This window comes from Rhamphochromis sp. 'chilingali' (assembly GCF_963969265.1).
Source record: "Rhamphochromis sp. 'chilingali' genome assembly, chromosome: 3".
Taxonomy (NCBI): Eukaryota; Metazoa; Chordata; class Actinopteri; order Cichliformes; family Cichlidae; genus Rhamphochromis; species Rhamphochromis sp. 'chilingali'.
Window position 1 is genome coordinate 8,887,280 of NC_137931.1, and position 26,446 is coordinate 8,913,725.

Below are 26,446 nucleotides of genomic sequence, written 5' to 3' on the forward strand. Positions count from 1 at the left end.
CCCAAGGACACAACGACCGAGACTGTCCAAGAGAACCGGCAACCTTCCGATTACAAGGCGAACTCCCAACTCTTGAGCCACGATCGCTCAGAATGGGAAGGACAGAAGCGGTTTGTTGAACGAAACAGATGAACCAGGATTGGTTTGTTAAAATGGTGCAACTTCAGTGGTGTGGAACTGGTTTGGCTTTCGTCCATTAGATACACACCAAAGCACAATTTTTGGTAGCGCATGCAAGCGGGCCGTTGTTATCAGTGTTGGGACTAACGCGTTATTAAGTAACGCGTTACAGTAACTACGTTATTATTGTGGTAACGAGCACGGTAACTAGTTATTATGCCAAAACCAGGAACGCGTTACTCGTTACTGGGATTTAGATAGGGTCGTTACTCGTTACTTCGTGTGGTGGCTATCGCGGAGCTTCCACAGATTCAGTAACATTAGCAAGTGGTGGAGGCCAGCAGGTGGATGAAGGAAAGGGGACGCAGAAGGAAAAGAGACCCGAGGCGGCCGCCGGTCCAAGTGTGAACTGAACTTCAGGTAAGAAGTTATGACCTGCAGTCTATCTGGGTCAGATATAAACCAAGTTTAGGTGGAGTTTATTTTCGTTATTCTGACTTTTTCCGTACTGCGTGCTAGCTAGCATGACGGAGTTTCTATACAGCTGGGTGGGTGCTATGAAGTTAATGATGTTGAACTTTATTTTGTTCATAAGTTATTAGAGTTGCCAACCGTCCCGTCTGGTATTCAGAGAAAATATTACGCGTTTCGTATTGAGGTGAAAAGGAACAGTTTGTCCCGTAATTCAGCTACAATGAAAAAGGCACAAAGCTGCAGTTATTCTGTGTCTTTGTTGCACAGCTGCCTCTTCTTTCATTCTCCCCCTCCCTCTCCCGTTTCTACTTCAATCATGAAAACTGATCAATGATCAGCTGATCGTCTTTTCTCTCTTGTTTGTTTATCGCTCACTTTGCGCCGAAAGAGGAAACCAGCGGATGTCGCGCTAAACAACAGCAGCACGTTTAAGCTTGATCAGCTGTTGTTAGAATTTATTTAATATTAATTTCTAGTATCAGCTGATGTTTGCTGGAGCAACAGCTGCACAAAAGCTGCTGGTCATGATATGGTTTGGTTATCTGGTGAGAGGGAAACATGAAGATGAAACCAGGAGATGTCCTTACTGAATCATGAGAGCTGAACAGGTGATGGAGAAACAGGTTTACCTTTTAGGTGACATGAATGAGTTGAAGGGAAGTTATGAACTGTTTCTGAGAGACAAATAACCCCAGGATCCTTTTTTAGGTAGCTGACAGCTGGTAACTGTGCAGGTGCGGATCTAGTGAAGTGTTGCCAGGGGGGCAGGTAGGGCATTAACGGGGAAAGGGGGGCACAAAGAAATACTTTTCTTTCTTATTCTCATTTAAAATGTCTAGCTTTTAAAAAATAATTATCTGAATCTTACAACAAACGATTGATAGATTGATGCATACAGTGGGGCAAAAAAGTATTTAGTCAGCCACCGATTGTGCAAGTTCCCCCACTTAAAATGATGACAGAGGTCAGTAATTTGCACCAGAGGTACACTTCAACTGTGAGAGACAGAATGTGAAAAAAAAATCCATGAATCCACATGGTAGGATTTGTAAAGAATTTATTCGTAAATTAGGGTGGAAAATAAGTATTTGGTCACCTCAAACAAGGAAAATCTCTGGCTCTCACAGACCTGTAACGTCTTCTGTAAGAAGCTTTTCTGTCCCCCACTCGTTACCTGTATGAATGGCACCTGTTTGAACTCATCATCTGTATAAAAGACACCTGTCCACAGCCTCAAACAGTCAGACTCCAAACTCCGCCATGGCCAAGACCAAAGAGCTTTCGAAGGACACCAGGAAAAGTATTGTAGACCTGCACCAGACTGGGAAGAGTGAATCTACAATAGGCAAGCAGCTTGGTGTGAAAAAATCAACTGTGGGAGCAATCATCAGAAAATGGAAGACATACAAGACCACTGATAATCTCCCTCGATCTGGGGCTCCACGCAAGATCTCATCCCGTGGGGTCAAAATGATCATGAGAACGGTGAGCAAAGATCCCAGAACCACACGGGGGGACCTGGTGAATGACCTGCAGAGAGCTGGGACCAAAGTAACAAAGGTCACCATCAGTAACACACTACAACGGCAGGGAATCAAATCCCGCAGTGCCAGACGTGTTCCGCTGCTGAAGCCAGTGCATGTCCAGGCCCGTCTGAAGTTTGCCAGAGAGCACATGGATGATACAGCAGAGGATTGGGAGAATGTCATGTGGTCAGATGAAACCAAAGTAGAACTTTTTGGTATAAACTCAACTCGTCGTGTTTGGAGGAAGAAGAATACTGAGTTGCATCCCAAGAACACCATACCTACTGTGAAGCATGGGGGTGGAAACATCATGCTATGGGGCTGTTTTTCTGCCAAGGGGACAGGACGACTGATCCGTGTTAAGGACAGAATGAATGGGGCCATGTATCGTGAGATTTTGAGCCAGAACCTCCTTCCATCAGTGAGAACTTTGAAGATGAAACGAGGCTGGGTCTTCCAACATGACAATGATCCAAAACACACCGCCCGGGCAACAAAGGAGTGGCTCCGTAAGAAGCATTTGAAAGTCCTGGAGTGGCCTAGCCAGTCTCCAGACCTCAACCCCATAGAAAATCTGTGGCGGGAGTTGAAAGTCCGTGTTTCTCGGCGACAGCCCCAAAACATCACTGCTCTCGAGAAGATCTGCATGGAGGAATGGGCCAAAATACCAGCTACTGTGTGTGCAAACCTGGTAAAGACCTATAGTAAACGTTTGACCTCTGTTATTGCCAACAAAGGTTATGTTACAAAGTATTGAGTTGTATTTTTGTTATTGACCAAATACTTATTTTCCACCCTGATTTACGAATAAATTCTTTACAAATCCTACCATGTGGATTCATGGATTTTTTTTTCACATTCTGTCTCTCACAGTTGAAGTGTACCTCTGGTGCAAATTACTGACCTCTGTCATCATTTTAAGTGGGGGAACTTGCACAATCGGTGGCTGACTAAATACTTTTTTGCCCCACTGTATATACCATCAAAACAGTGTACATCACTGTCACAACAGTGTTTATTTTCATTCAAAGGCTTTATGATTTTTCCTATAATGGTGGGCTGGTCTCTAGTCAAAATGCCCGGGACGATTTTTTTGTCCCAGTCCAGCTCTGTATGCAGCTCAGCTGCAGTCTGGTGTTACCTACATCTTCCTATTCAGAAGGCAGAATTTCCGAGTTCTGAGTACAATCGAAAGCACCACGACTGCAGTTTTTGTGTTGGATGTAAAAGGCGCACATGATTCTGTGACGTAGGCTAGAATCATGGCAGCAGTCAATGACGGTCCAGGCGTGGGATTTCTCTCGTGGAAATATGCACATTATCTTTTCCTTTCTATTGGTAGGTGGCACAGTGCACTTGTGGCAAGTAAGCAAGCTAGAAGACTGGCAAAGTTATGGAAGCAACACATTAACAAGAGAATTCTGAGTAAAACCAAAGTTACTTTCCCTAGTAACTAGTTACTTTGAAAGTAACGAGTAACTTGAAGTAACTGAGTTACTTTTGAGAGAAGTAACTAGTAATGTAACTAAGTTACTATTTTAAAGTAACTTACCCAACACTGGTTGTTATTACCGTATTTTTCGGAAAATAAGTTGCTCTTAAAATCCTTTGATTTTCTGAAAAAATCGACAGTGCCCCTTATAATTCTTCTGTATGAATTCTGGTTGTACTTACTGACCTCGAACCGATTTGTGGTACACGGCGCTCAAAAATCTGTAAAAAAATGTTTTAGTACGACTTTGCTAAGCTACGAAGCCACACCGCTTGAGGGATTGTCGGAGCATTACAGCTATCGTAGTCGGGAACCTTGCAGAGTGATACGTACTGTGCTTCAATATTACCGTATTGTGTGTGTATAACCTCATTTTTAAGTTTTGTGGATATTATCCATGGTTATGCTGAGGATACGTCGGCCAATTTCCACTGGAAATGCCTTTTGGCTAAACTGCCAGCAAGGAATTTGCATTTTCACTGTTAAATTTTTATGTAGCTTTAATGCACATTAAAAAACAGCTGCTTGCTTTTTTGTTGTTGTTTTTTTTTTGCACTAATAAAGTTGCAGAGTTGCAAAGTATTGTGTCTAGTGTCAATTATATCGTCAGTTATAAAGTTATCGCAAATTTTCAAATATATATCGTGATAAATATTTTTGGCCATATTGCCCTGCCCTACACACAGACATGGATCATACTTACTAAGGTCATCCACTCCTGTGCTATTGCAGTGGGCCATGCTGAAAATAGATCTTCTCGAGTCCACTAGGAGGCGATAGTATCCTGCTGTTAGACAAGCCAGGTTCATTGCATCACTTGACTCCATGATCAGTGTGATGGGCTGTGAAAACAAAAAAGGGAGGATGTGCAGAAAAAAAATAGTTAAAGAAAACAACAGATGCTAAAATTAATGCAAGGCATTTTTGGGGTGGGGGGAGACTTGTTTTCAAAGACAGCTGTGCTCTGCTCTCACCCTGACGTCCAGAACATGCAGCTCCAGCCGGACATTGGTCTCATCCTCAGTGAGGATCTCAATGCGATTCACATGGCTGAAGTCAGCCAATAGGGCCACCAGGTTTGTGCGGGCATTGATGACGTGGCTGATGCCGTAACGTGGGCCCACTAACAGCGTCACCTCTGTCTGTTTCTCACCTTGCTACGGATTTCAAAACAAACAAACAAATTAAAATCAGCGAAAAGCTCAAGAAGAACTGACATTTACTCTCAAATTTTTCACAAGGCTTCCTGGATCAAATGGGCTTACCAACAGTATTGATTTGAACTCCCTCCCTCCAAAGAGTCTGAGTTCACTGAGGTACCTCAGGTAATGCACCTTGGCCTGCAAAGCGGTCAACTGTGCAGAGAGGAGCAAGGACATTAGTAAGAATCTGAAAAGGAAATAGCTTCCACCACAAGCAAATGCAATTTGTCTTCTAATGTCAGGATGTAAAGCACTCTCAAAACTATTTTGATCTGGCCCGCTGATTTTCCATTATATCCCATCATGTCATTTATATCTGATAAGGTTCCAAAGAGCTGCTCCACAGCAGTGCCACTCTTTACACCCTGCTTTTGTGGAGTTGTGCCTCTCCTGTGAGTGTGATTTAAACTCGAGATGCCAAACATTACAGCTGCTTTCATTTTACTCCAGTGTTCATTCATTCATGACCTGAGGTTTTATCCCTTCACTCTTAATTCCAAAGTGTAGTCCAGCAATATTTTACTGTGCAGTCAGCCTCACATAGAAAATGCTAATGGGAACGTCTGATCTCTGTGAATACATTTGATTAGCTAGTGCCAATCGAGCCGCTTGGCCTTATGCACATGGGCTGAAGCTTTGGTGTGTTTCAACTGATATACATTCATCACCTACAACATAAAGCTGCATTACTTTGATTAAACTGGACAATTAAACTGGAGTAATATCAGTTTGCCTGCTGATAATTGATGTCGCCAGCATTCAGGTTCTTTGCCCACTTCTGCTTTAGAGTGGCTCTTTGTATATTATGATGTACAGACGTGTTATAAATCAAATAAGCACAGGCACTGTGCCTGGCTTGGTGCTTTTTGAGACCCAGCCCATGTTTCAACATGCTCGGGAAGTTGTACATGAGCTTATGATGTGTTCTGGAGTGGAGAATGGGGGTCATTTGAAAAAAAAAAAAAATCATGGTGGACATAGCCTTTGCACCTTACTGTTGGTTCTTGATGGATTAGGTCAAGGGTGGTAAACATATGACCCAGGGGCTAAAATCAGCCCAGCAAAGACTCCAATCCAGGCCACTGGATAGCTTTAGGAAAATTTTTGTATTTGCTTAATTGAAGTTTTAAAGCATTTCCTGCTGATAAAGGTGGCCCACATCACCATTCATATTACAACAAAGTACCAGGACCTTTTCTACAATTTTACACATTTAGTTATTGCACTTTAAGCCCAAAGCTGTCAGAGTGCTTTCATTTACTACAGCATTTCTTTATCATGTAGAAAAACTGAGACATGCTGTTAAAATTGTACTTTTTTAGTTAAACTTCTGGAAAATGGGAGTTTCAGTGGTCTCACCCACTTAAGATCACATTGGGCTCCATACAGCCCATCGTGTAAAATGAGTTTGACATCCCTGGATTAAATGACGGATCCAGACAGATGACGCACTATTCTTCTAGGTATTGCCTCACTTTGTGTTTAGATAATGACAGTTGGGCCTAAAACGTTAGCACAAAATGATCCCATAGCACAAGACAGCCATTAAATCCCCTTCCTATAGGAGTCAAAGGCTCAGGTTTTGCTTTGATTTGTCTGTCAGATGCAAATGGTTTCATTTATTAGTTTAGAAAACTGAGAATCTGACTCTAAATATGCATCATATTTCATAGCAAATAACAGAAATGAATGATCAAGAGCTCGGCTGCAATATGAGACTTGTTTTGTGGGGTCGTAAAATGGTATGAAATATGTGTATCCTCGAGGAGAAACTTGCGCATACATAATATTCAGTCGGAATGAATACATGTTTGGTGCTCCAGTGAGCATTTGTGGAGACTCGACTATGCATGTGAGATCAGCTGTGAGCATTAGGGATATATGTTCATCGCAATAAATGAAAATTTCCATCAGTGCAATGCTGTGGTTCATCCATGTGTTTTTAATTGAATACATTTAGCTTTTGTTATTTATAGAAATGAGCTACAGCATGGCCTAGTTCAGTGTAACTTAAATGCTGCACACTATGTGAGATTTGTCCATTCTATGTGTAGAAGAGAAGCCATAGCCTGATATGGGTTAGTATCGAAATCAGCTGATCTGCTGGGATTGTGGCTGAACTTGAGCTGGTGGTCTGTCTGAACTAATGCCATGCTCAATTTGCTGTTTCACAGCATTGCTTTGGAGCTTTTTTAGAATTTAAGAAATAATATCTACTTCCTACATCATGCATCAAATACAACATGTCCAGAGTTGATTTACGCAGCGAGGCTCAGAAATGTGAGCCCATGGCCTATCCCATGACTCTATGGGACATTAAAGTCCGCAAGAACTCACAAACAAGTGCCGATGGCTTACCATGAATACACTCTATCTAACTCTGATTCACTAACAGAATTTGCATGACAGCTGATTGTAAATCACTGGGTGCCGCTGAAACTCTTGCAAGGGTCGGCTGCTGATTTGTACTTGTCAAAGTTAATATGGGTGCTGGAGAATGAGAAGACTGGCAGCTGCTTGCATCATTGAAACAGTTTTTGTTTGTTTGTTTGTTTTTTTAAAAAGCTAAAAAGTTCAGCCCAAGTTTGATTAGCTTCCCCTGACTGGAACATGTGTGCGCTTTTAAATTTAAATATCTTATTATGCATAAAGTTTGACAATCCATTGTTATTCACATTAGCATTCAAGGTCTAGCTTGACAAAGGGTCTTAGGTTGACAAGGGTGAGAACCTTTACAAGGTGGAGTATGGCAGCGATGCTATTTTAGGATATTGCGTCAGAAAACGGAGAGGCAGTGTGTTTGCGTGCATGTGTGTGTGTCAGAGTGTGTCAGCTTATTAACAAGGGCAAGGAAAGACAAAGAGAGCTGGTTACTTTTTTCCCTGGAGGCACGAGGTTCTGGTTGGTTTTGAGGATGTGTGTCAGAGCCTTCTTGACGTTTTTCTCCTTCATGCTGGACAGCACAGCAGGAGGCAGAAACAGTGACAAACCCCACTCTTTTCTGTCGAGAGAAGATTGATTTCAGCATAAAGCAGCCCTTAGAAAAAAAAATCCTTCCACAGTGGTTAAAAAACAGCTACAAATTGGGAGGGAAGCTGTTAGTAACAACAAAACGATGAATTGACTTTCAGGTGGACAGCTTTGTCAAAGGGGAAAGTGTTTCCTCAACAGGACCTTAAAAATGTGAGAGAGCTATATGCGCTGAGACCCTAATATTTACAGTGCTTTACTCAGTGCTGGAGGACAAGTTAAATAAGGGCAGCCAGGCGGATTCCCTTACTTACACTGGGACTGCACAGAAACAGATGTGTCAACATTATATTGCCATATAAAAGTACAATAACAGCATTTTCTTGTAACTCTCAATTGATTAAAAAACAAACAAACATCCTGACTGTTTGCTAAAGTCATGCTTCTTCTAAAGGTGACCGGTTATGCTCATTTACAACTCTATTTTTTTGTACTTAGACTCTACAAGGGTAGCTTTGCATATTTCATAATTCGAAGTACTCTTCATTTTTCTCATACTGAGCCACTGTCTCCTGTTTTAGCTCCTCTCCCTTTAATAATAATAATAATAATAATAATAATAATAATAATAATAATGATGGATTGGATTTATATGGCGCTTTTCAAGGCACCCAAAGTGCTTTACAATGCCACTATTCATTCACTCTCACATTCACACACTGGTGGCCTTTAAGGCCACCCTGCCTCTAACCCAGGTTTCTCTTAATTGGCTTTCTAATTGATGGGTGGGGCTTCCTTAAAACATTCATATTAGGGATATCCACACTGAGTGACATTAAATAAAGTGTGAAACAGAGTGAAAGGGCATATAAAATCCAGCCGCAACCTGACTTCAGCCCATTTGGGCAATATGATGATTTTATTATTTAATCCTTTGGCCATCTTTAATATGAGCATCCACCACTAAAAATAACGGTTTAACTGTTGTCAAAAAACAGGAAATTTACCATTTAAAAAGGTGTCTTTAGTGTTAAAATTTGTCTACGTGGGTAGTAGTTACAGTAGTTACTCCATGTAACCCCGCCTCTTCGAGTACTGAGCACTGATTTCTTTTACCTTTGCTTGTGTCGGGTGACTAAACTTTATTCTATCGTGGTTCCTTTGGCACTCCTTACCTGTGCCTCTGGATGCATCATCATCCTACTATTACAATGTATGTATGTATAATCGTTCCCAGACCTCCCAGAACTGGCTCAATCTTGATTAAACTTGGCCTAAAAACTACTTTGGGTACCAAGATTCATAAATGGTAAATGGCATGTATTTGTATAGCACTTTACTAGTCCCTAAGTACCCCAAAGCGCTTTACACAACCAGTCATTCACCCATTGATGATGGCAAGCTACATTGTAGCCACAGCCACCCTGGGACGCACTGACAGAGGTGAGGCTGCCGGACACTGGCGCCACCAGGCCCTCTGACCACCACCAGTAGGCAACAGGTGAAGTGTCTTGCCCAAGGACACAACGACCGAGACTGTCCAAGCCAGGGCTCAAACCGGCAACCTTCCGATTACAAGGCGAACTCCCAACTCTTGAGCCACGATCGCCCCATAACATCAACATGGTGATTGATTAAAGTATTTATCTCACATAAAAAGTAACTGTTTCTGTTTATCTGTATTTGGATATAGAAGTTGCATGATTAGGGCAGGTTCAAGAATCTATGCCATTTTCAGGTATGCATTTAGCAGTCATTTAGTAGTAATTAAGCTCTTACGGTTTTATGGGTAGATCATGCAACAGAAAAGATATCTATAACAATCAACATAAATAGCTGACAATATTGGTTGTACCACATACACAATGGGGTATGACTACTATTAAGTTACATCTTCCTATTGTATTTCTAATGGGTCCAAATTGTTGGTAATTGAATGGACTTCGATTACAATTCTCAACTGTAACTGTATCAGGTTTTTACAAGATAACTTTTTTAGAGCAAAACTTGCATCAATGGTGATTATTAATGCTGATCACTTAATCACTGATGACGATTTAGAGGTGGGTTAATATCTCAACACTGAACTGCAGAATACTGAAAAAAACATAATTTAAGAAACTAGAAAATATTACCTTTTAAATTCAAGTCTCTTCATTATAGGCGAATATTTTCTAACCCTACACAGTGTGCTCACTGCTAGTCATATATTCATGTACAAAGATTATTCGAAAATATTTTTGTATTATTTGGAGTTTTATTTTACCCGTATCATATTCAAACTAATAATCAGCCATGAGTTTTGATGTAAGCACATCTGAGAATGCCATAAATTTTCTCAAGTTGCCATTAACAACAGCCTGACAGTGTCAGCAAACTATTCAAGGAAACATTTCTTTCTGTTATGTGATTTTTTTTTGTTTAGCCAGAAAGATGCATTCATCCAAGAAGGGAACAAGGGCAACGAATTCGAATAATGCCAGATAAACTTTTGCAAAACCATCAGAAAACTTTTAGAAAAAAAACTCTGTTATTTATTATTAATGATGAGCTGCAGCCTGTACAAGAGTTTTACATTTACAGACATGTTAAGAGTGTCAAAAACACACTCGTACCCACAGCTGCATTTACATGCACACTTACTGGATGTATTTCAGGGAGACCTTCTGACTCTGTCTGGTTGTCATGGTGAGGATGTACATCTGCAATGCAGCCAATCGCAGCGCAGCATCATACTTGAGCTCCTGGCCAAACCGCTCTAAGACCACATCGTTACAACTCTGCAGCAAAGGAGAAAGTTACGTAAGAGTCCTTAAGTTTTTTGGGGCTTGTGAAGCGCATTTCATCTCTACAAAGAGCTATTCGAGCACCAGCGCATCCCCACTGAGCTGTAATAAGTTGTTCACAACCTCTGTGGCTAGAGATCCCTTCAAAGGGATGCGCTGTAGCTTCCAGTCCCAGATGAAGGACTCGGAAACACAAAATAGTGAACTCTGACAGAAAGAAAAAAAAGATGATTAACTTGGCTTCTCTCAGGCTATTTCACTTGACTAATTATCAAAGGAATCCTCAGGAAGCAATTTATTATTTCAGAGGGAAGTAGTTCATACAACAGTTGATATAAAGACTTTATTTGCAAATGAGGATTTTTGTCTTGAAAGGATTAATTCTCCACAAAACTAAGTAAGTCTGTAGATCATGAAAAATAATTTCCAAACCATCTGGCAGCAGAGGATTTGGATGTATTTATATTTAACAGTCGACAAGTCTCACCTCGTGCTCATGCTGCTACTGTTGCCACCGCTCACCTGAACATAGAGGTATTCAAACGCAACAGCGTCTCTCCGCAGCAGCTCCACTGGGTCCCTGGGAACAAAGCTGATTCTAAAGAAACACTTCATCTTGTCACAGCCGGGTCTCTGAGTCACCTGGGGTTGAAAAGCACAGACAAAGAGAAGTGTGAACATGTGAAAACACAGTAAACAAGCTATGTGTAAGTATATGCAGAAACTCAAGTTTTTCAAAAGTTCATGTTGGATCATTACGAGCTTTGAGAGTCATCGTACCAATCACTATCAGAGGTCATGTGGGGTTTTTCAGTAAGTGCAACACCCTATATCATGTCCCATTTTATTGCCTTTTTTTTTCTTTTACATGGGACAAAGATGAACATCATCCTTTAATTAAAAAAAAGACTTGAAGCTAGTTTGATTTAATAAGACTGGCTTCACGTCTTATTAAATAAGATCATAAACCCAAGAAGAAAAGTCTTATTGTTGTATTCATTCAAGTGAGAAGAAGGGTCATTTTTAAAAGGAGATTCAAAGGGTCAATCATTGGTTTCTAGGCCTGTGTGACTGGGGCCTAAGCTGCTCAAATATTCTTTCAATTTCAAAGAGAAGTAGTGAAAAAGTAGGATGACACTCCAATTAAGTCTACTTCCCGGATTTTGGGAATGCACGGACGTCCTGTTATCTTAGTGTTTGTATATGTATGTAGGTATGGGTGGGCCAATCTGAAGCAAGCCTTTCACAGACATCATCACACATACATTACTAAGATCTATATGTTCTTAAAAAAGAGTTATCATGAATCTCAGTCCTTTTGATTTTTAGTTTATTTCATCATCATAACCGAGTGAATGTTATGTTACTTTCCATATGATTCAAATGTCCTACTTATGTCACCTGTTCAAAACTTCACATTTACTAAAATTTGTATTTGCGATTAAATTTTTGTTCGAGTCACTACTAAATACAGAACGTAAAAAAATGGCATTTGTGTCTATGTAAAAAACTAACTCAAACTAATTCAAAGAAATGGAGTTAATAAATAGTTATATGAGAAAATAAGTTAATAATTAATAATGACTGCATGTCAGCTTAAAAGCTCAGGTTCATTTTGTGACAACCTATAGGGTAGTTAACTAGTTTTTACCAGGCGTCGTATTTTAAAAACCAATTAAACTAAATAAACTCTGAAAAATAACCACTTATTATGGGTGTCAAACCAGTGCAAAATCAAACTGCCAAAAATGTGAATCTTCAAGTAAAAGTCTTAAATTTATGAATACATTTATGACCAGTGGTGAACATATATAGCATTGGCTGCAGAAACATTAGTAATGGTACAAAAGCAACGACAGCAGCAGCGGCACTGTTTTGTTTTGTATATTCATAGCCATATTAGTTGTATTAAGACCACTTTGCAACCTAAAGACATGCTTGTGCAATCCAGCAGCAGTAACCTAGAAAAACCTCACTTTGCTTGCTGTGGTTGTTCATGCATTTGCTTCCATCCTCCATTCAAGACAAAACCACAAGACTGGCATCGTCTTTTAAATATTGATCATATTTTGTAAATTATTTAATATTGCGTCGTGTAGAAAGGGCAAGAGTTTTTTTTTCTTTTAATCTATACACTTCAAGAGTTACCAGCTTCCTCAAACACACCTGTCCTCAGTAGTGACACTCGGGTGTATTACAGTATAGAGAATGGTTTTCAGACTCTCAAAGAGTCTTCAGCCATTGTGTGTGCCACGTGCAGAGCTCTTCACATCTGAACTGTGTGGCATGAATATTAATATTGTCCTCCTGTGATGAACCCTATTAGAATATACTGGGCACTGTGTATGTGTGTGTGGTTGTGTAGGTGTAATGTGAGCTGTCGCCACTGCTGTGCAAGTGCTGATAAATGACACTGGGGTCTAAATGCTGCTTGAATACTGAGCAGGAATGTGTGTGTGTGTGTGTGTGTGTGTGTGTGTGTGCCAGTTGTTGTGTGTGAAAGACAGAAAAGAAGGCAAAGAAAGTGAAAAGAACAAGGCAACATCCCCGACCTGAGTAAGCATCTCCTGTTCGTGCAGGAGAAGCAGTTTACTCTCAGAGCCTTCGGTCCTCTGTTCCAACACCAGGGAGAAGTGCTCGATGCATTTGATTGACAGCTTCTCTTGCAGGGTCAGGATAACTTCCTGAAAGAATAATAGAAAAACTCACAATAACAGATTTTAACTGTTCTTGAAAACCTTCCTCAGGATACCTTTAAAATAAAAAAGACTTTTAAGCACACTTAAAAGGGACCTATTACGGTTATTTCCAACTTAATATTTTAAGTCTAGGGTTCTACTGAAACTTTTTATTCTTCATTGGCTATCAAAAAAACCTACTGCTCTTATACTGGGACTCTCATGGGCTTCACCCATGACAGTCAAACATAAGGCATGAGGGCCATAATCGGCCAGACAAAGACAGCAGTCCAACCCACTGGACTGTATTGCAAAATATGACAAAGGTGATCAAAGGTGTTCATAAATGTTGGACTTTTAATTGTGTTTTCATATGTTTTACACATACTATTGAATTTGCACTTCTTTTTCTTATATTATATTTCAGAATTTAAATGTGTTGTTAAACTTCTTCACACTGACAGAAAGAGAGGTTTCACTAATTTGGCGAGTCTGAAATATGTCTTTTTTTTTATCATCCTTCCCTTCAGGACAAATATCTTCCGATTTGCTGCCTGTTTGTGAGAGTCAGCCAATCAGACAATTTAAAGCAATTTAAAGGGTGAGGGTTCCACTCATACCCAAAACTATGTCTTATTGAGATTACTTTCTATGACATCATACATAGCCAAAAGAAGAAAAACAGTCTTAAACTGAGTGATGAAGAAAAGTCTGTAGAAAACTCTTCAACCTTCAGTAATTCTGTTATAGATTTATTGCCTTGCCTGGGTTTATTGTCCTGTTGCATGACCCAATTTGGCCAAGCTTTAGCTTTTGAACAGATACATATTTGACTCTAAAATACTTTGGTAGACAGAGACGTTCATGGCTGACTCAGTGACTGCAAGATACCCAGGTCCTGTAGTTCCAAAACAAGCCCAAATCATCACCACTCCACCACCGTGCTTGATAGTTGGTATGAGGTGTTTGGGCTGATGTGTTATGTTTGATTTCCACCAGACATGATGCTGTGCATTATGGTAAACATCTCCATTTTGGTCTCATCTGTCCGAAGGAAATTGCTGTTGAAGTCTTGTGCATGGTGAATCATTGCAAGGCCTGACTCTGGAGTGAATATATAGAAGTGCTCATACTTGGTGATGATTAGCATCTGATCAGCAACACTTATGCTGCTAATTACCCTCTTAATTCCTTAACATATTCTGCACTGGATTACAATATAAGCATATCTAAGTGTTTAAGTAGGTCATGACTACAGTTCCATGCAGGGAAGATATGATGGCATTACGCCTGAATTTTATGCAAAACTGTTATTTTTCCTGTGTTTGTAACATAAACTAAATGACAGAAGCAACAAAGCGGTGTGGAGTGCAGGATAACTTATTCTGGTGGTAACTTTATATAAAAAGGTCAAAGCATGTTTTAGTAAGTAAGGTGTCTTGCTTCCAGCAGGCCTGTCACTCATCTGATTGCTGCTTGCTTTTGGAGCTTTGGTAGTAACACATTTGCATGAGGTGTACCTCAACAGCAGCAGTTCAAACAGTAGCAGTGTGCAGCGATCAAATAGGTGAGCTCAGGTTAAAAGAAAATGTAGCAGCTGTGACTGAGTTCATCAAAGAATCGTCCACTTTGACCAGGTGCAGCACCTCATTCTGATCCCGAAAATCTCTTTAGTCAGTAAATGCTGTCTCCTATTCACTGTATACCCCAACTTGATCATTTGGCATCACCTGGCAGCTTTATTCTACTGGTCATTTCTGTCCCACCCACTGGAGAGCGGTGAATAAGAAAGATAAAAGGCAATTTCTGTCCAGGTTAGGATGACATCCTTTGCTGTGAGGTTGAGAGAAAAGAAAGTCATTATGCCTCTTGCTTTCTGAATTCGCTCTGGGAGTTTCAGAGGATCATAGCTGAATAAGAATTAACAAGTCAAAAAATGAGAATACGCTCTTTGTCGCCTTGACTGAATAACTAAAGAGCTCAAACAAATGGAAGTGAATTTCACAGTCCGCGCGTGTGTTAAGACTCACTAATTTGGACTCTTGATAATAATAATAATAATAATAATAATAATGGATACTTTATTGATCCCCATGGGGAAATTACTTGTTTTTCTCTGCATTTGACCCATTCACTCTGTGAAGCAGTGGGCAGCCCACTAAGCAGGCGCCCGGGGAGCAGTGTGTAGGGACGGTACCTTGCTCAGGGGTACCTCAGGGTAGCCGTTAAGTGGATTCAAACCGCCGACCTTCCGATCATGGGGCGACCACTTTACCTACTGAGCTATCCCTGCCCCCTACATCCCCCTACTGTAATTACAAATGCAGCAGAAGCTGCTTATTTCATGACGTAAGCCTTAAGTTGTTGCACACGCATACCTTGATGGAGGTACTACAGTCAAAGCGAAAGGACTTTGTCTGCCCGTTCTCCAGGTAGACCTTTAGGACATTTGGCATGAACAGAAGAGAGTTGTCCTTCATCGGGTTCTGCAAAGGAGGGACAGGATTAGTCTTTTCATTCTGTGCACGTGCCGTGGGTTCAATACATGGAAGGAATTCATAAAAGTGCCATGTCGTAACTCATTTATGTGACTGTCTTACATCCATTGAAATCGCTGTCTAAAGTGGAAACCAGCTGGCATTGCCTATATAGGTCATACAAGCTCGTGTGTATGCGCGAGTGCATGTGTTTGTGTGGTAGAACTGACCGGAACCTGGCCGTTTATAATGACCTCCTCAGCAAAGCGTACTTTGACCGGATTGGACTTGAGCATGGCTTTTTTGGCTGCACTGATGAACGCTGATTTAGGGGACTAGGAGGCAAGCGTCCAAAAAGTGATAGAGAGAAAGCAAGCAAGAGAGGAGAGGAAGGGAAGAAAGAGACAAACAGATGGAGAGAAAGAGATCAACAGGAAAATCGATGTTCAAACAAACAAAAAAAACTGTTTTCAGTCCCAGTTTATGGACTATAAGAGCTATGTTTGACTCTTCCCCCCCCCCCCCCCCCCCCCCCCCCCCAAAATCAATCAAAAACAGCACTTTTACAGCAGACTCTTCATACTTTATTTAGCAGAAATGTAACCCAGGAGGAAATTCTGAAGTGTTAGGAAATACAGGATCATCACTTCCACTCCTTTAAACGATTAAACTTAAACTCCTTTGTTCGTGACAGTAACAAATGCCATGAAAACACTGACATCATAACCTTTCTGTTGCATTCCACCTAGAGCACATTTCCTCCAGTGGAAGGAGGAGGACATGTTTTCTTTAAAGAGAAAGAAATGGTGCAGCTGTTAGGAGCTACAGGGAGTGCAGAATTATTAGGCAAATTAGTATTTTGTCCACATCATCCTCTTCATGCATGTTGTCTTACTCCAAGCTGTATAGGCTCGAAAGCCTACTACCAATTAAGCATATTAGGTGATGTGCATCTCTGTAATGAGAAGGGGTGTGGTCTAATGACATCAACACCCTATATCAGGTGTGCATAATTATTAGGCAACGTCCTTTCCTTTGGCAAAATGGGTCAAAAGAAGGACTTGACAGGCTCAGAAAAGTCAAAAATAGTGAGATATCTTGCAGAGGGATGCAGCAGTCTCAAAATTGCAAAGCTTCTGAAGCGTGATCATCGAACAATCAAGCGTTTCATTCAAAATAGTCAACAGGGTCGCAAGAAGCGTGTGGAAAAACCAAGGTGCAAAATAACTGCCCATGAACTGAGAAAAGTCAAGCGTGCAGCTGCCAAGATGCCACTTGCCACCAGTTTGGCCATATTTCAGAGCTGCAACATCACTGGAGTGCACAAAAGCACAAGGTGTGCAATACTCAGAGACATGGCCAAGGTAAGAAAGGCTGAAAGGCGACCACCACTGAACAAGACACACAAGCTGAAACGTCAAGACTGGGCCAAGAAATATCTCAAGACTGATTTTTCTAAGGTTTTATGGACTGATGAAATGAGAGTGAGTCTTGATGAGCCAGATGGATGGGCCCGTGGCTGGATTGGTAAAGGGCAGAGAGCTCCAGTCCGACTCAGACGCCAGCAAGGTGGAGGTGGAGTACTGGTTTGGGCTGGTATCATCAAAGATGAGCTTGTGGGGCCTTTTCGGGTTGAGGATGGAGTCAAGCTCAACTCCCAGTCCTACTGCCAGTTTCTGGAAGACACCTTCTTCAAGCAGTGGTACAGGAAGAAGTCTGCATCCTTCAAGAAAAACATGATTTTCATGCAGGACAATGCTCCATCACACGCGTCCAAGTACTCCACAGCGTGGCTGGCAAGAAAGGGTATAAAAGAAGAAAAACTAATGACATGGCCTCCTTGTTCACCTGATCTGAACCCCATTGAGAACCTGTGGTCCATCATCAAATGTGAGATTTACAAGGAGGGAAAACAGTACACCTCTCTGAACAGTGTCTGGGAGGCTGTGGTTGCTGCTGCACGCAATGTTGATGGTGAACAGATCAAAACACTGACAGAATCCATGGATGGCAGGCTTTTGAGTGTCCTTGCAAAGAAAGGTGGCTATATTGGTCGCTGATTTGTTTTTGTTTCATTTTTGAATGTCAGAAATGTATATTTGTGAATGTGGAGATGTTATATTGGTTTCACTGGTAAAAATAAATAATTGAAATGGGTATATATTTGTTTTTTGTTAAGTTGCCTAATAATTATGCACAGTAATAGTCACCTGCACACACAGATATCCCCCTAAAATAGCTAAAACTAAAAACAAACTAAAAACTACTTCCAAAAACATTCATACACTGTATTTACAGGACTTTTTCTCTATAGTGGCTGAAAGCTGAAGTTTATTCTTGCCATTAGGTAGTGGAATTAAAAAACTATGGGCCAGATTTACTGTTTTAAAAAAGTTGCACTAAACCCAGGTGCAGTCCCAGCACACCAAAAAACAAAACAAAACAAAAAAAACCCACGTTAAATAGCAGTAAATTATTCTTTAAATGATTTAGATCTTGAAAGAGAAACTCCCAGAAATACACATAGAACAGGGTAAGTTGCAAAAATCTCGCACAAAAATTTGATTTTCTTCCACAAGTCTCACTTTTATTTCTTCTTGGAAGACTCCTGAACTTTATAGGCCTACTTAACTGCTAGCTTGTAAGCTGTTAGCTTGCAGAGCGACTCCTCTTCTCTACTTGGTTATAAAATACTACCATTTTGTCAATGCTAGTGACACTTTAGACAACTAAAAACACATCTTTTTAGAATTTACATTTTGTTAACTTTTGTCTGTTTTTGCTTTATACTCTGTCATTCCTTGTGAAGCACTTTGTGATCTTTTTTGTAAATACCAGCAACTTTTTTTAGTACCAAAGCCCAGTTTGTGCTGGTGCAAGACATTTGTAAATGTGGCCCTAAGCAATCACAGACAAATGGGATGACTTCATTTTCTGATTATGCTGAGGTAACACACTGGAAACCTCTACTGTTAAAGACAAGGTTTGACTGACCTGGGGCCAGAAGAAAAAAGCACATCAGGCTAGTTCGCTTGTCATTCCTGTTTGAGTCAGTGATGCTGTTTCTACCAATGACAATTAAAATAAATTGCTTTAAAGGGAACAAAGCCCTTCTGGAAAAAGTCTAGAAGGCGGTAGTCAGTACTTGAGCCATGATAATTTCTTTATAGTTTGCTTCCAACAACTAAGGTGGTCTTGGGCAATAGTTCTCCAGGCTTTCTCAAAGTCTATCAAAGTTTGTCTTTGGACATTTTCAGAGGAATGTTTTTCTTGATTTGCTTTTAAGCTACGTAACACTGACCTATGAATCACTGAAGAAACACTTAACTCAAAGTATGAAACAATGCTGTGTCTACATGTATCAGACAACTTGCCAGAAAGAGCATATCTGGGTGTCCTAAAAGAATTGAGGGTGTGTTAAAGAAGAAAGTTGCTCATACCAAATAGTGACTTTGTAACTCGTTAGACAAAAACTATACTTGCATTCATGACAGCGCATGTTTGAATAAACTGGTGCAGGATCATTCAGTCTCAAAAATGTTATGGTACAAAGTCTGATTATATATAATATCTGCTGTGAACTTTTAGCTTCATATATCAGATAGTTTCCATGATATATTCTTTTGGAAAAAATGGTCAGAATCTGTGATGGTAGAATCTTTTTTTTTCTGTAATACAACTTGTTATATTTGCTCAATTCATGAACTCCAAGCATGAAAGTTGAATGACACATTTTTTTCTTTCATATTTTAACCAGCTGATGCGTAAACATTTCTATCTATCTGTTTCAAGTTCCATTTTCTGACTCATTTTGTTGGTAAGAAAGAAAGAATTTTCAGGCTTTTATGTTTTATATTCACTGCTTATATTCATATTTAAGCAGTGCCTCAGATTTCAATGTGCAAAAAAGAAGAAAAAGTCCTGAAAGTGTGTTACCGGACCATACTTCAAAAATATCTTAAAAAGTATAAAGATTTCCTACCATGAAATTTGTATGCACATTAGAGACAGAAGGTTTGGTTGATTTGAGACAGAATGACCCTGCATCAAAAGAAATGATGGGTGGCTCAAGACTTTTGCACAGTATTGCCGATTTTAGGCATTTTTCTGCATTCATTCCAATTAATTGAAGACTATCTTCTGAGCAACTCTTCTATGCCCTTGGCTGAATTGTAGCCAATTTTGGTAAAATTGGATGAATAAGAAATAGAATGGCTCTCTTAATTTGGCTCTGCACACACACAGTGGGCAGCAGAGAGACCTTCATGGGGAAAAGAGCCAATAACAGCCAATCTTCTCTCCCGGTACCATCCAACATTGCGTTGTTTTGCATAGCAACAACACATCTGAATCAGGAACACACTAAAGTAGCACTTAAATTACTCATAATCATACTGTAATGGGTGTTTATAATTATATACAGGAGCTGGTTTCACTGTGTTGTTGTTTCACTGTTGATTTTGGTCTCTTTATGTAATTTGTTGTCAGCAATAAAAATATTGTATATCACTATCACCTTATTGTTTAAACGCAGGTGAGTTTTAGAGGCCTGCAGAAGGATGTCTTGTGTGATTTTAAATATTTTTTTTATTTGGTTGAACAAAGTAAACAAAAAGTCCTTCAAAAATAAAATGCAGAAACCACATTTCATGTTCTACTATTACATATACAGTGTGTATATATATATATATATATATATATATATATATATATATATATATGAAAACAATAAAAAAATTTAACACATGATAAAGTAACACATTTTAAAAATACGAATGGATGGAAAAAGTGGTTTGTGTATGTGTCACCAAAAACAGAACATTTTTCTAGATTTATAAATCATCCCAACACATTTTGACAAATGTATCTGTATATATTGCGAGATCTACTCACAGGATAAGGTTGGACAACAGTCAACATGATGGATTCTTTGCAGCTCCTGGAACAAGAAGACAGAAAACCGTAAAGTCATCAAAATCATGAAAAAAGAAATAAACAACAACAAAAACCCAATGATTCCACTCAACAATAACGGCAAATAAACAACACGATCTTGATTAGCCTGGGTGAAATGGAATTGAACGCCTCGGGCAAACACTGCTTACAACAGACACAGTTAAAACCAAAAGCACACAGACACTCATTACTTTCCCCATTTAATTACAAAAAAAGGGGTTGTACTTCCTGTGAAGTGAAACACGATTTGTTTCGTTGCGCACTGTTTTCAATGAAAGAGCAAAAGGATTCTCATTTTTCTTGTTATTTATTCAGAATATGTTGGGGTGACAAGCAGAACTGAGTTAACTAACTACTGAGCAGGCGAGTGGAAAGCATCGCTAACACTTGGAAATAAACTTCATAATTTTAAAAGCAAATGAATGATTATGACTTTCGTTTCACTAATGTTGTTGTGTTTTTGTAATTAACTTTTTAGTTTTTTCAACCTGCCATTTAAAGGGACCCTAAACACTTTACCTGGAGCTTATTTATCTTTTTGTTTCAGTTACTTTTTTTGGGCAATCTAGTGCACAGATTGTTGCTTAATGTGACATTATGTTACGCTACTCTGTGTGACTCTGTCACATGTCTGCAGTATAAATTCTCCCATACTGTACTCACTTTATCCAACAATGTGATCTATCTATCTGTCTATGTACATATTGACATAAGACTGCACATTTGTTGACTGCACATCCATACCTCCATCTATACACTGGATTGAGATTTGGTGACTGTGGAGGCCATTTGAGTTTAATTAACTTGTTATCAGATACCAGTTTGAGATGATCTGACTTTTGTGACATGGTGCGTTATCCAGCTGGAAGCAGATGGGTGGTCATAACACAATGGACATGGTGAGCAACAGGCAATTTGTGGTCCTCAAATGGTACTAAGATACCCAAAGTTTGCCGAGAAAATAATCCCCACCCCATTAAACTACCAGCAGCAGCCTGAATATTTAACACAAACCCACATGGATCCATGCTTTCATGTTGTTTATGCTGAATTCTGACACTACAACCTGAACGTCACAGAAATTGAGATTTATTTTCCAATTTTGGTGATCTTGTACAGATTTCAGTTTCCTATTCTTAGCTGACACTGACTGGGGCCCGATGTGGTCTTCTGCTGCTGTAGCCCATCTACTTCAAGGTTCAACATGTTTTATGTTCAGAGACGCTCTTCTTAGAGCTGGAGTTACCGTTGCCTTCCTGTCAGCTCAAAGCAGCCTGGCCATATCCAGTGAGCTACAGAACTGTGGCTCACTGGATATTTAATCTTTTTTGGAGCTATTTTCCATACAAAGTGGCTGGTGAGACTATATACACTATTACCCTGGTTGATGCTCATATAAATTATTCAAAAAACATGAGCAATTTTTCAAACAGCAAGTCCCACATCGCAAAAAGTCATCCCAGTCTACTCTAAACACTGGTTTCAGACAGTATTTTCTACTGGTGTATCTGTGTGATGTCAAATAGAGAAGTCATCCAATGAAAACCGCTCGAACTTTGGGCTCAACAGCCCCACCCACTGGCTGTTCAGACTTGTCATTTAAGAGGGGCGGCCAATCAGAAGAAGCAAGGGAAAGCAGCAGTGGATAAAGTGTGAGGGGGAAAAGTGTTCTCTAAATGTTATTTTTCACCAATCTGGATTTTGTATCTACCTGACGAGATCGATGACTCGTTCTCTAGGAGCCGAACTGACGGGTTCGTCGTTTATCATGATGATCTCATCACCTGGCAGCAGCTTCCCCTCTGATGGACCACCTACCAACATACAAACACACGCAAACAAGCAACAGCTGATCAAAGCGCTCCATGAAAGCAGCAGGCAGACAGATGTCGTCTAGCCAGCCAAAGATTACCTGCAAATAAAATCAAGAGTAATTACAGCTAAATTGACAAGGCGAATGAGTGTGTGTGTGATTTTTGCAGATGTGAAATATGCAGCTAATTTGCAAATACTTTGTTGTTTGTGCTCGTCTAGACACGTGTAATAGGTGTAAGCATTAATCTACTCTCTGCTAGCACATGCGTTTCCTTCCTTGGCCAACCATTGTAAATAGAATATTCATCAGTTCAATTGTCTGCTTAGGATTCAGCACTGATTGATTATTGAGATGCCTAATCACTGTCTGTGTCCGTGCAGCCAATGAAGCTGACACTTAATAAGGGTTTGTGAACTGTTTGTTTGGCAGCAATGTGGCAAGCTGCCAGTCAAATCAAAGTTTTAGTGGAAAATAGACTTCCAAACATGAATTTGTGTTCATGCTTTTTCTTGCCTGTGGCTGCTTACTTGAGGCAAACACAGCCCAACAGAGCGCACGGTTTCCTACAGCAGCAGCTATTTGATGTGCTGATCAGAACCAATCAGATGGGGAGAAAGAACTAACAAAATAAGTCAATCTGCACACTACACTAGCTTAGCTGGATGGCTCATTTTCCTGTTTTGTTTCTAAGTTATATTATTGGCCTTCTTATCAAATCTTAGCAGAGGCAGATTTGCTTTCAGTAAGTAGTGACTCTGAGGACTACTCTCCTGGCTTTCCATCACTGGACTTCTGACTTTGCACTGTGAAGTTTTTGTTGCTCTAAATGCTTTATTGTGATTTTATTTTTATATTCTTATTTATTATAATATTAAATCAATTATTTAGACCACTTTAAGCTGAGACAAGTGGTAAAATCCAATCAAAACTGACTCAAATATTCCAAAATAAAAAGACATATTGTATTGTCTCTGATTATTTGACAGGCATGCCGAAAAAGTGAGAGAGAGTCAAAACTCCCACACGGAATAAAGCTGTACTTGTGTAGTAGAGGTGTATCACTGACTACTGTGTTAGGGGTAGGCAAGTGTACAGTTAGTTTGCAACTAAATAAAATTATAACAGTTGCCCAAATGAATAAATAAAAGTATTCATTTTAAAGATTGTTAGTTTAAGCCAATCTTGACACCCACCTGGTGTAACAGAGCGGACTACCACCGGTTTCTCACTGCCTGCCACAAAGCCGAAGCCCAGGACAGGGTCCCGTCTCATCTCCACCAGACGAGGGGCAGGAGGGACCCCATCTAGGTGGACCTCCTCCAGGGAGCTGCTCTGCGATACTTGGCTAGAAAATACAGAGCGCAAGGAAATTCAAGTAAAATTCCAACACTAATAAACAGTTTTCTGATTGATGTATAGTACTGTGCAAATGATCTTGAGCTTTCTGAAGGTCTTTCAGAGTTTTTCTTTGGACTTTCCAACTCACTATTCCCATTTCCCAATTCGTTCCCATTTCTTCAGTTTAATCTATAAACATGTCAAAAACAACGCAGTTTGACAAACATAAAATACTATTTTTATATCTACAAAAGTATTTTCAAAGAGCTATTTACTGAAACTTGGTATATGTCTGCATGGTGCAAAAGTTAAAAAGCGCCCTAAAAACTGAAATTTTATCTTAAAGGAAGTTGCTATGGTCTGATTGTTGGAGTTTTCTCTCTCTTACCTTACCATTTAAAGCACCTTGAGGTGACAGTTGTTGTGATTTGGTGCTATATACAGTAAATAAAAGTGAACTGAACTGAATTATAGCAGACATACAGCTGCTGGCTGGTTTTCAGCCTGATTTAAAGGCTGAGAAGCAAAAAATCCAATTGAGTCAAGGCTCATGGGTACTGTATTTTAGTACTAAGTGCTATTATGACATAATAAACATTACTTCTAAATTTTCTAACAGTTAGAAGCCATGGTCAGTGCCAGGGGCGTCACCAAGGTGGGGCTGGGGGGGGGGGGGGGGGGGGGGGGGGGGGCACTGGCCATCCCCCAAAATTTGCCCCCCCCGCAAGACTATACCAAAACCAGTAAATGGTTGGTTTTGAAACACAAGAAGGTCTCTGTGTGCTGTTTGAAGTTTCAAAAGTCTTATTTCCACTGAAAGCACTACTGATCTAAGTAATTGATAGCATTTGTTTGCCATGTTATTTATAGTTATTTGATCAGGTTGCAGAAAAGCTTGTTTGTTCTTAACATTAACTCCATTCTCAGAGAGTGAATCTTTGGCTTCTTCTGGTCAGCTCTGCTGAGAATCATTAAAGCATGGTTGGGACCTTCAATCAATCAATCAATCAATCAATCAATCAATCAATCAATCAAAATAGATTATTATGGGTTTCAAAATCTTATTTGGTTTTCATATGTACTTTTTCAACAGTGTGTGAATGGATGGATGACTGAGTGTGTAAAGCGCTTTGGGGTCCTTAGGGACTAGTAAAGCGCTATACAAATACAGGCCATTTACCATTTTCTCAGTGATATCAATTTATATTAATAGCAGGAAATCAACTAGGCATATATTTTTTCTTTCTCTCTTTCTTCACATATTTTTCAAGTAACCTATATTTGACAACAGCATAATAAAACTGGAAATTTTGTTTTTGGTGTGCCACCCCAATATTTTTAGTGGCCTCCATCCAGGCACCCTATGGAAAAATTCTAGAGCTGCCCCTGGTCATTGCATGAGATAATAGAATAGAGCATTTATTCAAGAGACTCCAGTCAATTCTATGTTCAGCATTATTAGAAATTCCATGTAGAAAAAAGCGATGGGGAAATTGTTCTGCTACCCACGAAGCTGCCTGCTTTGCAATTATATTGAGTAAATAAAGGAAGGTTACTGTTTGTTGTTTGGGTGTAAAAAGATTGGATGGGATTATGTAAATCTACCCCACAAAAAACACAAGCTTAGAAATATCATTTTGTATAATATAATTTTCAATATCTCAAATTTAATTACACCATTTAAAAAGGCAAAAAAAAAAAAAAAAAGGACGCCTTTCCTTTAACTTTGGCTTCAATTCACTTTCAGTTCAGACAATTTGCTGACCTACTTACGAAGAGTGACATAAAATAAGTTGCCAAATAGTTTCTCTTCTCGATGACATAATGGGCACAATGACTATTACAGGGATCAAATCTGTCCCGCAGGATAAAGAAGGTTTTCTAGGAGAATATGACTAAATGCACATTAGAATTCAATCACTAAATTTCAGTTGTACAGAAGAAATCATTTTAGCTGAGACAGAGATCCTTAAACTTGGAATGAATGATATGAGCTGTGCAGTCAGCTGGTCATAAATCAGTGCTCTGGCTCAGGTTTCAAACATTTTATGCTTAAAAGCCACTTATAGAAGAGAGTACAGGTCTTCTGTTCACTTAATCGCTCAGATTTGCAGTCTGGAGGCAATTTGTCTTTTGAAGCTGTATGAAAGTCTGCAGGCTGTTCAGGATAAGAACAGTTGGCAGATCTCTTTCATAGATGACCTAAGCCTTCCTGAATCCTTCTGAGGAGTGGGAAACACCAGTTCCAAACTAACATAAGCAACAGGGACACACGGATGCAGCTCAAGAGATAACTGAGGTGGAAAACTGTTTGGAAGTAAGGAAATATAAGTGTTGCAAAGAAGGGATCAAATGTATCTTTCTTTGTTTTATTTTGAAGCAACGATAACTAATGTGGTTAGTAGATGGTTGTGACCACACATACACAGACTAAATGGTAAAATGGTAAATGGCCTGTATTTATATAGCGCTTTACTAGTCCCTAAGGACCCCAAAGCGCTTTACATATCCAGTCATCCACCCATTCACACACCGGTGATGGCAGGCTACATTGTAGCCACAGCCACCCTGGGGCGCACTGACAGAGGCGAGGCTGCCGGACACTGGAGCC

The 26,446-nt window shown here is 39.9% G+C and overlaps 1 protein-coding gene across 1 annotated transcript in view; it reads right to left on the reverse strand.

The window, feature by feature from the left end:
* Positions 1-26,446, reverse strand: part of LOC308394118 (FERM and PDZ domain-containing protein 4-like) — a 70,526-nt gene that overhangs the window by 7,862 nt on the left and 36,218 nt on the right. The window contains exons 3-14 of the mRNA XM_080878290.1: positions 23,691-23,842; positions 22,393-22,495; positions 20,619-20,664; positions 15,956-16,060; positions 15,627-15,734; positions 13,123-13,254; positions 11,093-11,212; positions 10,428-10,564; positions 7,689-7,815; positions 4,878-4,967; positions 4,587-4,769; positions 4,316-4,454 (exon numbers count right to left, since the gene is read on the reverse strand). Coding sequence (XP_080734416.1) covers positions 4,316-4,454; positions 4,587-4,769; positions 4,878-4,967; positions 7,689-7,815; positions 10,428-10,564; positions 11,093-11,212; positions 13,123-13,254; positions 15,627-15,734; positions 15,956-16,060; positions 20,619-20,664; positions 22,393-22,495; positions 23,691-23,842 — 1,442 coding nt within the window. The remainder of the gene's footprint in view (positions 1-4,315; positions 4,455-4,586; positions 4,770-4,877; positions 4,968-7,688; positions 7,816-10,427; positions 10,565-11,092; positions 11,213-13,122; positions 13,255-15,626; positions 15,735-15,955; positions 16,061-20,618; positions 20,665-22,392; positions 22,496-23,690; positions 23,843-26,446) is intronic.